We start from the raw sequence: 15,395 nt of genomic DNA, 5'->3' as shown, positions 1-15,395 counted from the left end.
CCTTCTCCCGGGAACTGGAGGGAATGTCCATCCGTGTAACACAGTGGTGGGGGCAGCCACCTGGAGTGGAGGATCGGGGTCGGGGGGTGTTTTATCTCCGCCCTCAGCCCAGCCCCCACCACCATGCCCCCATCTCCAGAAACTGAGACACAGGCCCGAGTCTGCCAGATGCGTGAAACAGAACTTAAGGTCCTGGGATCACTCAGACTCTCCTTCCGGGAGCTCAGATTCTCCTGGCAGCCCTTTGGTCTCCTCCTTCTTCAGTCATGTCCTCTCAGCCTCCAGCTCGGTGGCTTCTTCTCACCATGTCACCACCTCCCCTGGCACGTCATCCACACGGTGGATGTGAGGCCCCATGTTCACCTCCAACCCAGTTGTCCCCAGAGCCCAGCATCTGTACCCACTGACTCCTCAGCTACTCTGCGGGGCCCTGCCTCACGCTCAGCCGGCCTCCCTGCCTTCCTCCCAACCTGCTTCTTGTCCCAGTTGGCCTCCCCCCACCCCACCTGGCTGGCCACACGTGTTCCTGTGGTTCTCAGAACACGCCAGCCTCTTGCCCTCCCTGGCCCTCTGCCCTCCTGGTTCCCCACCCTGTCCCAGCTCCTCCGCAGGCTCTTCCTTGTCCAACAGCCCAGTAGAAGATGGCCCCTGAGTACGCCGGCCCATTCTTCCTGGACGTCATGTGCGCCCCTCTTGCCATCCCTCCTCACAGCCCCGGTGTCTCCAAAGGCTCCCTCTGGGTTGTCTAGACAGGAAAGCTCCTGCCAGGTTGGAGGGCGTGAATCAGGAAAAGCCTGATGGAGAAGAAACCTGTGGGCCTGGCTCTGCCAAGGGGAAGAAAGGCACGTGCCAGGGTGGGGAAGAGAAAGGGCATTTGGATAGAGGAAACAGCCTGGCTGCAGGAAGACGTGAGTATGAGTGTGGGATTAGCACCAGTAGGTGGACAGCTGTGTACGGGGGCCAGACACTTGGCCTGGAGTCATGGGGGGGGGGGGTTCAAGGCCTCATAGGAGAGGAGGGTTCTCACCTCCACAGCCCAACGTTGAGGACCCACACCCATAGCTCCTGACTATACTCTGCCCAGCTTGGTGTCTGGGAGGCTCGTCTTCGGGGACAAGCAGGGGTTTAGTTGGTGTAATACAGGGTGTGGACCCCTGTGAGGGACCCATAGGCAGAAGGTCTTGTCTAGCCCTCCCCCAGCCTGGGTCCTCAGAGCTGATGACCTCTTGGCTGAGGCCTGCTCCCACACTTCTGGCATTCCCTCCCTCTCTCCCTGAGATCTGGCCCCCAGCTCCTCTGGCCACTGAAGCGGCTTAATGAGCCCAGGTCACGTGGACTATGCTACTGCTTGTGGGGAGGGCCCAAGCCCCTAGTGGCCACCCGACCAGGCCCTGACGTCAGCGGCATTAACCGTCCACCAGGGTTTTCTAATCTCTGGTCAGTGGCCGGGCCAGGTTAGTCCCGCCAGAGCCAGAGCTGAAGGCCGTGAGGGCCCTCGGGGGCACCTTGAGGTTGCAGGTCAGGCGGGATGGTGGTTATTAGAGGTGCCCGCAGTGAATGACCCCTACCTGCAAGGCCAGGGTGTGGCCACTGTGCTGACTCTGGGCCAGCTCTGATCCTCTGCCCTCAACTGTGAATCAGGCATTGACACCCATTGATCCTGCTCCTGAGGGTATAATTACACCGGTGTGGTGAGTGGGGCTGAGGAGGCTCTGAGCTGGGAGACTCAGCACCGCCCCCCACCCCCGCCCCACCCCCAGCATACTTGTGGCCATTGGCAGGGCCACTTGGGGCCAGGTCCTGGCCCTGGCCCATGGGATCCAGGAATACCAGTCCTGAATCCCCGACCCTGGGATCAGAACTGTGTGTGGAGGGGACTCCCTGGAGGGTGGGGTCCAGCCCCTGCCTAGTGACTGGGCTTCTCTCTGCCCCTGGCCCAGGAAGGCTGGGGAGCTCATCACTTTTCTTCCAAGACAAGGTGACTATGTGAAAGACCCCATTAGCCCACCTCTCCTTACAGCTTCCTCCCACCCAAGCCTGCCACTTCCAGCACCTCAAAGCCTCTTGTCTTCTGCCTTGCCTTTCCCCACAAAATCCTGAGGTTACTCCGCTCACTCCAGTAAACTGCTCAGTCACAGGGTCCTTAGTGGAGATGAGCAGCCCGGCTCAGCCAGGCCCAAGACCACCCAGTGAGAGTCCTGAACCGCTGGCCCAAGCCCCATCCTCCCCTCGGGCCTCTGGGCAGCACCAGGGTGGCTGAGTGCCCTAACCCATCCAGGGTCCCTCTACCACCACCCTGTGCTCAGGCCTGGACCCCCTCACTACCCCTCTCTAGCTCACTTCAGGCTCACAGCTCTGCCCTCCCCCTGGACACTGAGATGCTGTCCACATGTTGCCTTCTGCCCAGGCCTGGGTATCTGTCTGCCTCCTGGACATCTGCCCCAGGTGGCTACAGGTCTGGAAAACTCAGTCCCTCAACACTCCTGCAGTCCCAGCTTGGTGGGGGCACCACACACGCTTGTTCAGTAGCACAGATCCAGACCCTGGTGGCTGAGCCCCACCTGCAGATCCCGGCCCCATGGGGTAACGGGGACATAAGTCTCTTCCTCGTGGATTCCCCAGCCCCGCTGCTCTCCTCCCCCACACCCTCTCACACTAGCCCCCAGGAAAAAATGTGTGCCCCTACATACCTGTTTTCACGAAAAATTTTAATCATTATTTTTTCCTAGGAACAGATTTGTAAAATATTATTGATGATTTTATTTCCATTAAAGCCAGGAAAATAAGATTATAAATTGTTTTAGATATAGATAAAATAGCTAAGCTTAACATAATGTTGAGTTTTAATATCTCTACTTTTAATTTTTTTCAACTAATATAATATTCTATAAAAATTTACCATTAAAAATACATAAAAACATATATAGGAAGGGACATTTTCCTTTTGCTTCAGGCTCCAATATGTAGCTCAGCAGAGTTCTCTTGGATCTTGTCTTTATTTAAAATTTTGATATTTTGTTCATCACGGGTTTTTTTGCAGTAATTTCCTTTCTTTCTTTCTTTCTTTCTTTCTTTCTTTCTTTCTTTCTTTCTTTCTTTCTTCTTTTTTCTTTCTTTCCTTCTTCTTTTTCTTTCTGTAGGTTCCACACCTAATATGGGACTTGAACTCACAACTCTGAGGTCAAGAGTCACATGTCCTGCAGTAATTTTGAATTTAAAAAGTATTGCATTAATATATTCTTTTTCTTGATTACTGAACTTTTTGGCACCACCTTAAATTTTGCACCCCAGGTGAGTGCCTCTTTTGCTTCGCCCTAATCCCAGCCCTGCTATTAGGTCCTCGCTTTAAGGGCTTCCGAGATCCATCATCTTCTGGAGGAAGCCCAGGCCCTCAGGCTGGCACTTGGCACCTGCCCATTGTCTCCCCACCCCATGTCCCCTTTGCCTGCTCTTACCCTATTAACTATGGCCCACAAGCCCCGTGTTTCTGGGCCTTATACACCCTACTCTCCCTGACAGAATAAGCTTCTACCTCAGAACTCCCTCTTGATCCAGGATTATCCCTGTGAATGTTTCCCATGGCTCCTTTCCCCTTCAAGCCCTCTCAAGAGGCACAGGTTGGTCCCATGCCCCCAAGAGGGCTCCTGCCACGCCAGGCCATGTCCTTCCCTCTGGAAGGGCCTATTTTCCCATTTATGTCCAGCCCAGCACTGGGCACTTAATAAATGCCCATGACTCGTGATAATGAACGCTTTTCCCTTCCCCACAAGAAAGGACAGCTGGGGCCCGATGCAAAGGGTTATTACTGAGTCTGTGTATCCGCCCGAGGGGAGTGGGGACCATGCTCTGGACTGGAGAGTTGGAGGGCCCTGTCCTTGACTGCAGTGTAGGTCCCGGCTTACAGGCATCAGCAAGGACTCAGGCCTTGATGAGGAACTGGGAGCAGGGATAGGGACATGGGTCTCTGTCCCTGACAAAATTTGGACATGGCCCTCTGTTTTTCCTGCTGGGCAGTGGGCCCTGAACGGGAAGGTGCGGGAAGTTGCTGGCAGGGATGAGATGGTTACCTGGGTTTGCTTGTGACCCCACCTGAGGTAGACCCCTCTGGGCCCAATCTGGGCCTTAATCATGTCCCAGATCCTCCGCCTGGAGCTGATCGATGGAACTGGACTCTGCCCCCAGCCACCCCTCAGGACAGTTTGACCATTGGCCAGAGCTGGTGTCAACAGTACCCTCCCTCAACAGACCGTCCCCTTGGCCGGCTGGCGTGGAGCAGTGTGGGCGGGGGTGGTGGTGAGGTAGGACATGGATCTGGTGGCCAAGGACAGAGGGGGCAGAGCCTCGGGGGGAAGGGGACAGGGGGTTACTCTGAGCCTGCTATGTGGGGAAGGATCCAGCTTGAATCTCTTCCTGACACCCAGGGGTTCCCTGGCGTGCCCCCCACTCACTAATTCATCTATGCGGGAGCTGCACAGGCCAGAGTGGTTTGGACTTTGGACCCCTGAAGCTATAGAGAGGGACGGTCACTGGCCAGTGGGTGACAGGTGTCAAACTTGTCACATGGAGGTGGTATGGCTGGAATGGGCTGATGGTAAGCAGTAGGCCCGCTTGGAGGAGGGATCTCTGCCGGCCCCCCTGCTCTTCATGAAACTGGGAGGGAGGGCTGTTTGCTGAGCCCAGACCCACCAGGTGAGTCATGGGCCCCCTGGGGAGAGAGACCTGAAGGAGATTGGTCAGTTGGGCACTGCTGAGTCACTGTGAGCTCTAGCTGTCCCAAGTCCTGCCTGTTCCTAGCTGAGGCTGGCTGGGGTGGGTCCTGGAGGCCAGTGCAGCCAGGCCGTGAAGGGCAGCAGTGGGGTTGGGCGCACTGGACTCGGAGACACAGGGAAGGTTGGCGCCTCAAGGCTAGTGGGGCTCAGGGTTTTGGGTGTGTGGCTGGTGGGGCCACAGGCTGGGGCCCAGGAGTTCTTGGGGGCTGATAGGCTCCTGTGGGCTAGGGCTACAGGGTGTCAGGGGACACACATGAGTTCAAGCACCTGTGAACAGAAAAAAGGAAGTGAGTCAACATCCCTGAGCTCCAAAATAATGGCCTTAGGCTGAGAGGCACTGTGGAGGTGGGCTTGTAAGCAGTGACACCTGGAGGGATTGGGGTGGGGTCAGGAGGGATCAGGTGGGTGGGACTTGTGCACCTGGAGGACAGGGTGGCCTGGGGGCAGTGGGATGGAGCTGAGGGGCCAGGGTGGGGCCTGGGAATTGGGGGTCTGCACCAGGCAGTGGAATGGGTCTGGAGAGTTGGGGCAGGACCTGATGACCTGCCCGGGGTCTGCTGCAGCGAGGTGGGGTGGGGAGCTGGGGATGGGGCGTGAGGTATTGAGACCACGGAGCAACACAGGAGAGCATCCTAGGCCATGAGGAGCCTACCTCAAAAGAGGCCGCAGTCTTTGAGGTTCTCCTTGATGATGATGTCTGTGACTGCGTCGAAGACAAATTTGACGTTCTGGGTGTCGGTAGCGCAAGTCATATGGGAATAGATCTCCTTCACGTCGCGTCGCATGTTGAGCTCGAGGAATTGCACCTTGATGTAGTTGCCCGCGTCCTCGTACGTGTTGGGCCCTGGCGGGGAAAGGGGGTGCTCTCTCACTCGGTGTCCCCACTCCTTCCCGCCGCGGGAGAAGCGCAGGCCCAGATTACGGGGTTGGGGCGCCGCCTGGCGGCCAGGCCGTGCGGGGGGCGGTTCTCACCGTCGTAATCTGGGAAGCAGATGCTGAGATGCGCCTTTTTGATCTTCTCGGAGAAAACGTCCTTCTTGTTGAGGAAGAGCACAATGGACGTGGTGGCGAAGTAGCGGTGGTTGCAGATGCTGTTGAACAGGTGCAGGCTCTCGTGCATGCGGTTCTGAGGAGGGCAGAAACAGTCGGCCACCGGGCGGGGGAGCGCGGGCACCGCCCCTGCGCCCACAGGCTCCGGGGCACCAGGCCCATCCCGCTCAGACAGCTCCAGGTCAGCTTCCCCCACTGCCCCCCTCAGCGTGGCTGCTGGCTCCCTTGTGTTCTCATTCGGACTGTTCTGGAACGACTGTCCGCTCTCAGACGCTCCCCGCTTGCGCAGTACTGTCTCCGGCTTTCCCCTGAAACACTGGGGCCCTGCCTGGCACCCACCACTTCGTCGTCCTCCACCAGCACCATGTCGTAGGCGCTCAGCGCCGCGATGAAGATGATGCAGGTCACACCCTCGAAGCAATGGATCCACTTCTTGCGCTCCGAGCGCTGCCCGCCCACATCGAACATCCTGTGGGGCAGTTGGGGCCTGAACCCGCTCCTGGAGTCCCCTGGACGCGCCCACAGGCATCCCCTTGCCGCCTAATGCCGGCTGGGGGCACTCGGGTGGGACTGGCACGTGGAGGGGCCGGGCCTTTCTGCGGGCGGGCTATCAGAGAAGCGGGGTCTCTTTGGGATGGGGCCTCCGGGACGGGCCGGGGCCTCTGGGACGGGCCGGGGCCTCGGGGCGCTGCACTCTCGCGCAGCCAGACCCCCGGAGCCAGGCCCAGGGCGAGGGCGCGGGGTCGTACCGGAAGTGGAGGTCCTTGAAGGAGAACTGCGTCTCAATGATGCCTGTGGTCTTGACCCGCGAGCGCAGCACATCCTGCTCCGTGGGCACGTAGCCCGGGGTGACCAGGCGCTCCAGGTCCGAGAGGTAGCTGCGGGAGACGGCGGGGGGAGGGGTGTGTGGGTAGGGGGGAGTGGAAGGACATGGTAGGACCCCGCCCGTAACCCCGCGCCCCGCCTGCGCTCTCACTAGCCCGCGGAGTCGTTGAGCTGGTACTCAGACGCGCGTTCGAAACAGGCCTGGATACCCGAGTCCTTCCACAGCCGCTGGATGATGTCCGACATCTCCTTGGGCATCGTGCCCTCTTCGATGGTGTCTGCCATGTGCATCAGCTTCCGGGCGTCGTCCTGAGGGCAGGGTGGGAGTTGTTGCTGGTGACCGTGGACTTGGCCCAGTCTCATGCCTCGAGTCCCCGGAGGCCCCCGCTCAGCCAGTCTCCCTGCACACCTGGCGGGCAGAGTCTCCATATTGGATGTTGAGCGTGGTCATGGCGCGCACAATGGCGAGGATGGACTGCAGTGTGTTGCCGTAGATGATGGCAATGAACTCGAGGCACTCTTCCAACGAGTACCCATCCTGGTGGATGATCCTGCGGCCAGGGTGAGCCGGGTCAGGGCCCAGTGGACTGGTGGAGAAGGACGCCCCCCCCCCCCCCCCCCCGTGCGCCGCCCACCCTCAGGGACCTCAGAAAGGGCAAGGGCACTCACTTCATCTGCTTGACAATGGTGCTCTTCCCGGACTCACCAGCACCTGGAAGGGAAGCCCCGCCTCAGAGCTGCGCTGGCCGCACTTCCCCACAACCTCCCCCCACCCCGAAACCAGGCGCAGAAGATGGGGATCGGCAGGGCAGACTCAAGGCAGGTACAAGTCCAACCCCCAGTTACACCTGTTTCCCCCACTCCCCACCCCCAAAACAAGGTCCTGACACCCTAGAGGAAAACTGTTTGTAAATGCCAGGAGTGACAGAGGGGGGCTGACGAGGGCGATCAACGACTTCAACTGTGTTGGGGAGCCTCCAAGACCCCTGGTATTTGCATTCTTGATTAGGCTGAAATCAAAATAAAGAGAACCTGGAGCGCCACATTGTGGTGGGTTATGGTACTGCACGCAGAGGATTATTGGAGCCGGGTCCACCCCTGCTTTTCAGGGGTTGTAGGGAGAGGGAGTGTCTCCAAGAGGCTCAGAGGGAATTAGCACCTTTGAGTGGGGGAGAAGACAGAGCTGACAGCCCCTCTGAGCCTGCTTTCGCCAGGGCTTTGGGCACAGTTAATGGGATTTCTGGCTTAGCCTCTGTCTCCCTGGGGTGTTCTGGCTTGGTCTCTGCCCACATCCAGATGCCTGACTGGATCCTGGAGAGCCTGGGGTGGAACCCACATTGCCCTCTCAAAACAGCTCCTTCTTGTGGGGAGGTAGTGGCCTGGAGGGCCTGCGTCAGCCCCACCTCTCCTCACCACCCACGGGACCGTGGACATAGCTTTATCTATCCTCCGCTGGGCCTTAGTAGCTCTCAAAAGGGACACCGTCTTTAGGTCTGCCAACAACAAAGCTCTGGAATCTAAGGGCCGTTGTCTGTGGATCTGGATGGTCCTCCCAGGAGAGCTGTTACCTTCAAGGAAGGAACCCTATTGTAGGGCTCTGCAAGGAAGCCCCTGGCTTCTCCAGAGGGGAGGGTGCCTGAGTCAGGGCCCTCTGGAGAGGGGTTCCGTGGGTACCCAGCCTGGGGAGTCAGGGTATCACCTATCAGGGCCAGGGCTCCCACTCACGTCCCTGACCTGTCTTAGGGTCATTCTGCTTCCAAAGTCACCCGTTTCACAGAAAGGCTACGTGCCTGCCCCCCCACCCCGGTCTCCGACCTGGTGGCAGTGACCCCCCCGGACCCACACCCATACCCAGAAGCAGCAGTTTCACGGTTCGAGCATCCTTTTCAGCATCTTCTTTTAGCTTCTTTTCCAGCTCCCTGGAGTGCTTCTCCTCAGCGCTGGCCCCAGCCCCCATGTTCCCAGTAGCAGGTGAACAGGGTGGTTAGTTGGTTCTTCTGGATGGAGGGGGTCCCCAGAGCCGGGCTCGGGCCGGCCTCAGCTCTCCCAGCACCCTTCTGACCCCGGGCACTGGCAATCAACTGGCTTTCCACAGACCTGTGCAGGCCCGGTGGGGCTGCTTAGTGGGATTTTGGGGCCAGGGGTTCCCAAGAGCCAATGAGAGACAAGGACAGGTGAATCCAGCTCAGCCCCCAGCCCTTCTAATCAGGCTGGCGTGGCCCCAATCCCTCAACTGCTGACTCCGCACCCCTCTCTATGAGCCCCAACCCTCTAGGAGAGACCGTGGAGACAGGCCCTGAGCCGGAACAGGGAGACATGTTCCGTTGGTCCAGGCTTAGAAGGGGGAGAATAGGACCCTGAGCCCCTAGGGTGGGGGCATCAGCACTGCTTCTTATTTTGTAAGCTCGCACAGGCCCTGGTGGATGGGTGCCCATGTCACCAGCCCCGTTTTACTCTCAGAGGGTCACACAGAAGGAAGTGGTTGAGAAGGGCTGGGTGACTCTGGACCAGGGTTCCATGCTCTGCAGAGAGTCAAGAAGGAGGGGAGGACATTGCATACCGAGGGCCAGATCTGACCTGGGCAGGCCTCTACATACCTCCATGACTCCAACAGACTTGGGGGGGCGTGCATGTCTGCTATGTGTGCCTGGGTGTGTGTGTGTCTATCCTTTGCTGGCATCAACCAAAGCAATGACATGACATGTTTGTCCGTGGGTACGCTCATATGTGCACATGTGCCGGTGTGTCTATGCCTTGGGAGCACATGTCCCCATGCACACCAGGCACATGTGTGCACATGTGTTGACACGTGTTTGTTCCTTTTTCCTCATGTGCACACGCGCCGATGTGGAATACCGTGCACCTAGGTATTTGTGTAGGGATGTAAAAATGCGCGCACCTGAGTGGTGCGTGAGCTAGCGTGCACGAGCCCGTGGTTTCCGCCTGTGCGTGTGCACTTATGTACGTGTATGCCTGTATGTGTGCACACATTCACGTGCCTGTGCCTATGTGTACACGTGTGCCTGACATGCAGAGCCAGCCAGACTCTTCCAGAGAACATTTTGCAGGCCTGTCGTCAGATGGGGAAAATAAGTCCCAGTGCGGGGGCTCCCAGGGGCACGGAGGAGGGACTCACTTCCTGTCCTTCTCCTGAGCTGTTCCCTGCGGGTGTCTGAGACCTGCCTAAGGGCATCTGTCGGGCATGCCCGCCTCAGCTGAGGGGGTCTAGCGTCTGTGTATTTGTTCACACAGGACAGGAGTACTGCTGGGGGAAATCATTCAATTAAGCCTAAAGTTCCCAGGCTCTGGAGATTGCCCACGTCCTATAGGAAGACCCAAACCCTGGGCTCTCCAGGCTACCCTCCAGAGATCCTGAGCCTTCTGGCTGGACTCCTCCTGGAAACCTGGCTGCCTGGTAGTACTCAACTCCATTGCAGACCCAAGAGACCACGAGGGGGTGCGCCAGGGCCTCAGATCCTGAGTTGTGAGCCTGTCCCTAAGCCGGTGGGAAATGGATACTGGCTCCTACCAGAGGCTGGTGGCTTCACATCTACCCTATTGGGTGGGCGGGTGGGGTCTGTCCTGGAACAACAAATTATCTGTGCCACCTTCAGCTTCCGGGTTCCACCCATCCTCCACCCCCCACGTTGAGAGTGGGCCCTGGGGGTGAGGGTGGGGGGTGGCTCTGCAGCCCCTAGGGATTTGGGGCAGTGCAGGAGCCCAGGTTTGTTACACCAAGGCAAATCTGGCTTCTGCTTATTGTGTTTATTTAAAGTGGGGCCATTCACTGTCTCCCAGTGCCCCTCTAGCTCCCCTTTCCCGCCAGATATGGCCATAAGCCCTGCTGGACCCATAGGCCTCCCCAGCTCTTAGCTTCCCCCGCTGGGGCTTGACTCACTAAATTTGGGCCAGGGCCCCCAGCCCCACTTTCTTCTGTCCAGCAGCACCCCACCTGCCCTGGCCTTCCCCACCTGTGGACATTTGCTCATGCCAGTCCCTCTGCTGAGAGCTGGCTGGAAGGAAGCAGTAAGGATGGGAATTTAGTCAGTTTTCAGGGTGCGGGCAGCTAGACTGTGAGGGCTATAGCTCTGTCTTGCCGATACTGAGTCCTTAGTGCCTGGCACAAAGCCCACCACAAAGCCAGGTGAGAAACCAACAAACAAACCTGTGAGCGAGCGAATGGAAGCTGAGCTTGCAAGAGAGGCGTGGGAATGGTGGTCAGGCCACATAAAGGGGGGCAGGAAGGACAGAATCTGGGCGTAGGCTGAACCCCCAACCTCCCTCCCCTGCCAAGGAGAAAAGCCAAAGTCCAGTCCCAGAGCCAGTGTTTATTAGCAAGATGGAACCCAAGGGCGGCTGTGGCCTGGGCAGCCGAGGGCCACCGGGAGCCCCTACCCACCTACCCCAAAAGCCCCCCAGAGCTATTTACACCCATCCTCTGAAGTGGTGGGCAGAAGGGAGCCCTGGGGAGCCCCTGAAGGCCCCAGGCCTCCACCATGGCCCCCTCTCCCCTCAGCCCTGCCTGCACCTGCCCCTCTGCTATTCTCCCAGCCCCCAAGTCACAGTGGCCCAGAAAAAGCGAAGAGGAGGTAGAGTGGCCAGGCAGGGAGGGAAGGAGGGGGCTGGAAGTGTGCCCCACCCAGGCAGGGCTCCTTTGCTCCTGTCCCCAATAAATAGAGAATAAATACCCGGGAGGGGGCTGGACTTGACTGAGTGTCCCCTCCCAGGCAGGGGCCGGCCTCCTGTGACGGCCCCTTCTTCCCTCCTTTGAGTGCACCTGAGCCCCCCACCCCCACTCCCAGTCTCCAAAGCAGTCCTCGCACCCGTGTCTGTCTGTACCAGCCGTACAGCCTGATGGCACACGCTGGCCAAGGTAAGCAGTCCGGGCCCTGTCCAGGCGGACCCTGCTCCCTCCCTGTGTCCTGTAGATTCCAGTGGTGGCAGTCGAGCAGGTAGACTCCCAGCCGAGTCTGGGGGCTGTGTGGTCCTGGCCTGGCCCTGCCGACTGGCTGGGCCTGGTTAGGTGGGCTCTGTTTTCTGCCGTCTCTGACCAGCGTGGGTCTAAGTTTTGGACAGTGCTGCCGCTGAGGCAGGCTATATACAACCCACCAATAAATACTGTCTTTGCAGGGGCAGGGTGTGTATAGAATATAGATATTTTATATATATATATTTATATATATATATATATATCTTTTATATTAAAAGGGACAAGGCCGAGGCTGGCCCATCGCAGGGCTCAGACAGCTGGCCTCATGTGTCCGGCGGGTGGTGGCGGCGGTTCCGGGGCTTTTTCTGGTCCTGGGGTTCAGGAGGCCTGGGTGCCCCCGGGGCCTCCCTGGGGCTTGGGGGCACGTGGCGCCAGTAGCCCTGGCAGTACTGGTGGATGAGGCCCACTTCTGGCTGGGCCAGCAGCTGGGCCAGCTCCTGGTAAGGGGGCGTGGGGAGGCCGGCGCCGGGGGGCGGCGGGGCGCTCACAGCTGGCGGTGGGAAGAGGGCAGCGTGGACGGCGTCCCGACCCAGCACGTGCAGCTGTACCCTCGTGACGACATGCTTGAAGTTGTTCTCGGTGGCGGTGCAGGAGTAGAGGCCCCGGTCGGCAGGCTGCAGGGCACGGAGCAGCAAGCCCTGCTCCGTGCGCAGGAAGCGGTCCTCGGCGCGAATCTGCGGGGGCAGGGAGCTGGGGTTCAGGGCTTGTGTGACCATCCTGTCGCCCAGCCAGCTCCCGGAGCAGACCACCTCTGTGGCCGTTCCGCGGAAGGGGCTCCCATGTGGAATTTCCACATACCAAGAAAAACCCACAGTAAGTTTCCACACAACCTCTGAATAAGGCAGCCATATGCTTTTCCATTTCAAGAGGAGTGCTCGTGAGGGGATTCTGTACAATGAGAGAATTTTGGAGCATAGAATTTCTTTCTAATGGGAATCTCCCTGTAAGGAGGGGTGCCTGGAACGCATTTCTGTAAAACGAGGGCTCCTCCACAGAATTTCCAGAGACGGGAACTCGACTGCCTTGATATTTCCATGCAATGAGGTATACCCCCAGCGGAGCACACGTATGGAATTTTCATGTAAAGAGGCATGCTTATAAGTGGTTTCCATAAAAGATGGAAATCCTAGGTTTCCGCATAACTGGATTCACCCAAATGACTTCCACAGAGGGAAGGGAACTCGGAAGGGCTTGCTTGGAATGGGGCTGCCCCGGATGGGTCCCTATTCCACATTCCGCCCACGTGGCGTTTCTATGGCACGGGGGAGTCCCGCATCCACGGCGAGGACGATGGGGTACAGGAAATCACCTCACGGCGCCGGTCACTGGGATCTCGCTGAAACAGCCACTTCACAGTGGCCTGGGGCGAGCGAGGCTGGCACTCGAGGAAGGCGGCGCTGCCTGCCACACCGTACTGCACGGACTCCACGGTGTTCTTGTTGGCTGTAGAACAAGAGAGCGTGGCATGAAAGCAGCCCTGGCTCTGGGCAGACTGCAGGCCGCCAGCGGGCAGGTGCCGAGGGGCACACACAGGGACCCCGCGCTGGAAAAAGGCAGGGCTCTACCATCGGGCACCCGCTCCTTCCTTGAGTGGGTGGCTAGGGACAACCTATCTCCCAAATCCCAAGCCCCCTTACCCCCCCGGATCATGTGAAAGTCCTTCCCGCGGGGGGCCCTGGGAGCAGCTCCGCGGCACCGTGAGGAGCGCCCAGGGGTCAGGCTCGGCGCACTCACCGTTGGAGTTGAACCCGCGGCACTGCCTGATGGGGTTCCCATGCCGGACATCCTGCCGGCGGCTCCGCCTAGAAGAGGATAGCTCCTGATCAAGTATTTTCAAGGAAGCTTCCCCCCCCCAGGTCCCTGTACCCTCAAGACTCCAGGGAGCAGTCCCGTCCATTACCCCCAGGGTAGTATTACATCGGCCACCAAACCCCCAGGACAGGACCCTGGGTGTGCGGGGTCCCCACCTCTTGGAAGATGCTGTGTAGCGCGAGCAGGCCTGGCCGTCCCAGGCACAGTAGGGGTCCCGGGCCAGGCAGCAGTCGGCGCACGCGGCCCCGTATGCCTGGCAACGGTGCAGGCTCAGGTGTGTGACACCCACGGCCGACGCCACGTACAGTTGTTGCTGAGGGCAGGGGAAGGGGCTCGTCAGTTCCCTCCCCATAGCCAGCCCCCATGGGGAGCCAGCTGGGCACCTTCTCTTCCTGTTCTGTGCCTCAGTTTCCCCATCCCTATGCCAAGGGCATGACCCCAAGGAAGAGCAGGCTCCATCCCTACCCCTAGCCCACCTCACCAAAACTCACCCTCTTGGAAGAGATGGTCATGGTCTTAACAGGTGCTGGGTCCTGGAAGAAGACAGGGATTAGCTTGGGGACTAGGGACCCCTTCCCTGCCCTGATCTGGAGGTCTGAGTTCTGAGGTAAGGAGGGCCGGGGTGAGAAGAACAGGACTGTGTGTCATACCCACCTTGAAGACCTCCACCTCCTCCAGCATGAGTTCCTCCATCTCCTGGTCATCCTTGGGCAGCACGATGACCTTCTGCACTGTCCCGCGGTCTGGAACGGGCCGGGCAGGGCCTCAGTGGGGCTGAGGACGCTGGGGAAGGGGTACCAGCCTCAGCCCCTTCCCCCACCAGGCCCCAAACCCCCAAGGGCAGTGGAGCAGGAGCTGTGTACCAAGGTTGAAGACTTTCCCTCGGACGAAGGGGCCCGGGATCGGGGCGGGGGGGGAGGCGGTCATGGCTGGGGTCTGCCCCTCCCACCCCAGACCCTCATTTTGGGCAGTGCTGAGAATAGGATGCTGGAGGTATTCCTGTGTGGAGGGACTGGAGCTGTGGTGGGCACACCTGCGCACGTGCACACGAGCACGTGTATCCCAGTATTTGCACCCATGCGTCCTGCAGGCGTCTACCACCTGTTTCCTCTTTCCTGACCCTACATGGGTCCCCTTGGTCTCCCAGCCCCCAGGGTGGGGCTGGGGATGGTGATGGGGTTTCCCCACCCCTCGTCTCAGCTATGCTGGCTCCAAAGGATGAAAGTAGTGGAGCTGACCTTGGCAAGCCTCTAGCAACTCCTAGCAGGGTAGGTCCCCACCCCACGGGTCAGCACCCTCCACCCCACGGGCCCAGCGTGGGAGGGTCTGGGAGCAGCAGTGGGTACCTGTGCCCAGGAAAAGCACCTCATAGCGCCCGTCAGCCGCATCCACCTGGTCCACGGCGACAGTGGTGAGCCTATAGGGAGCTCCCGTGCGGACGACCAGGGGCCGCCTCTGCAGGGGGTACACGGCCTGGTACATGAGCGGGTGGCTGCGCATGAAGTTAATCACTTCATCGGGGTAGTCCTTGGTGGACTTCATGGACGGCGTGAACGTTCCTCCAGGGCACTGCAGGCACGTGATGAGCGTCAGGCCAGCCGGGCCTTGCCGAACCCCTCAGCTTCAGGAGAGGCCTCCCCTTTGTCCGTCCCCATCACATCCACCTGCTCCGCTCCTCGGAACCCCCGTCCAGGCTTTTCCCGCTCACCCAGCCTCTCTGTGGCCCTGTTCCAGCCGAGGCCCCGAGGCCCTACATGACCAAGTTCCGCAGCCACCGCCCTGGCCTCGTGTGCCATGACCTTATGGCGGCATTAGGCAGAGCTGACCACTCCCTTCCCATGTCTTCATCCCCCACCCTGTTGTCTCCTTCCTCCAGTCTGCCCCCCACACCCACCCGCCCCTGCTCAAGGGACTCCGGCCCCAAGTTCCCTTAACGCTCAGATGATGCT

General features: G+C 59.4%; 2 protein-coding genes and 1 long non-coding RNA gene across 5 annotated transcripts in view; 1 reads left to right on the top strand and 2 right to left on the bottom strand.

The window, feature by feature from the left end:
• Positions 1–3,103: 3,103 nt before the first annotated feature.
• Positions 3,104–8,619, bottom strand: GNAT1 (G protein subunit alpha transducin 1). Its single transcript, XM_057311722.1, has 9 exons — positions 8,496–8,619; positions 7,314–7,356; positions 7,054–7,195; positions 6,796–6,953; positions 6,569–6,697; positions 6,159–6,288; positions 5,742–5,895; positions 5,422–5,613; positions 3,104–5,036 (listed from the first exon to the last, which is right to left on the bottom strand). The coding sequence occupies exons 1-8, from the start codon at positions 8,599–8,601 to the stop codon at positions 5,423–5,425; spliced, it is 1,053 nt and encodes a 350-aa protein (XP_057167705.1). The 5' UTR covers positions 8,602–8,619; the 3' UTR covers positions 3,104–5,036; position 5,422.
• On the top strand, positions 4,232–7,687 carry LOC123001169 (uncharacterized). Its single transcript, XR_006409787.3, has 3 exons — positions 4,232–6,693; positions 6,799–7,206; positions 7,354–7,687. It is a non-coding gene; the product is annotated as an uncharacterized LOC123001169 (long non-coding RNA).
• A 1,625-nt stretch (positions 8,620–10,244) lies between the features above and the next one.
• SEMA3F (semaphorin 3F) overlaps positions 10,245–15,395 on the bottom strand; it is a 29,823-nt gene continuing 24,672 nt past the window's right edge. For 2 of the 3 annotated variants that reach the window (XM_026500886.4, XM_026500887.4), the window contains 7 exons: positions 14,793–15,015; positions 14,101–14,189; positions 13,938–13,979; positions 13,602–13,759; positions 13,369–13,436; positions 12,944–13,077; positions 10,247–12,308 (listed from right to left, as the gene is read on the bottom strand). In XM_026500886.4, coding sequence (XP_026356671.1) covers positions 11,898–12,308; positions 12,944–13,077; positions 13,369–13,436; positions 13,602–13,759; positions 13,938–13,979; positions 14,101–14,189; positions 14,793–15,015 — 1,125 coding nt within the window. In that variant the 3' untranslated portion in view covers positions 10,247–11,897. Of the gene's footprint in view, positions 12,309–12,943; positions 13,078–13,368; positions 13,437–13,601; positions 13,760–13,937; positions 13,980–14,100; positions 14,190–14,792; positions 15,016–15,395 lie in introns of all 3 variants that reach the window. The other variant, XM_057311720.1, reaches the window with a different exon arrangement.

The sequence above is a fragment of the Ursus arctos genome, unplaced genomic scaffold, assembly GCF_023065955.2.
Source record: "Ursus arctos isolate Adak ecotype North America unplaced genomic scaffold, UrsArc2.0 scaffold_14, whole genome shotgun sequence".
NCBI lineage: Eukaryota > Metazoa > Chordata > Mammalia > Carnivora > Ursidae > Ursus > Ursus arctos.
Note: the sequence above shows the minus strand (reverse complement) of the source record. Positions and strands in the feature narration are given on the sequence as shown.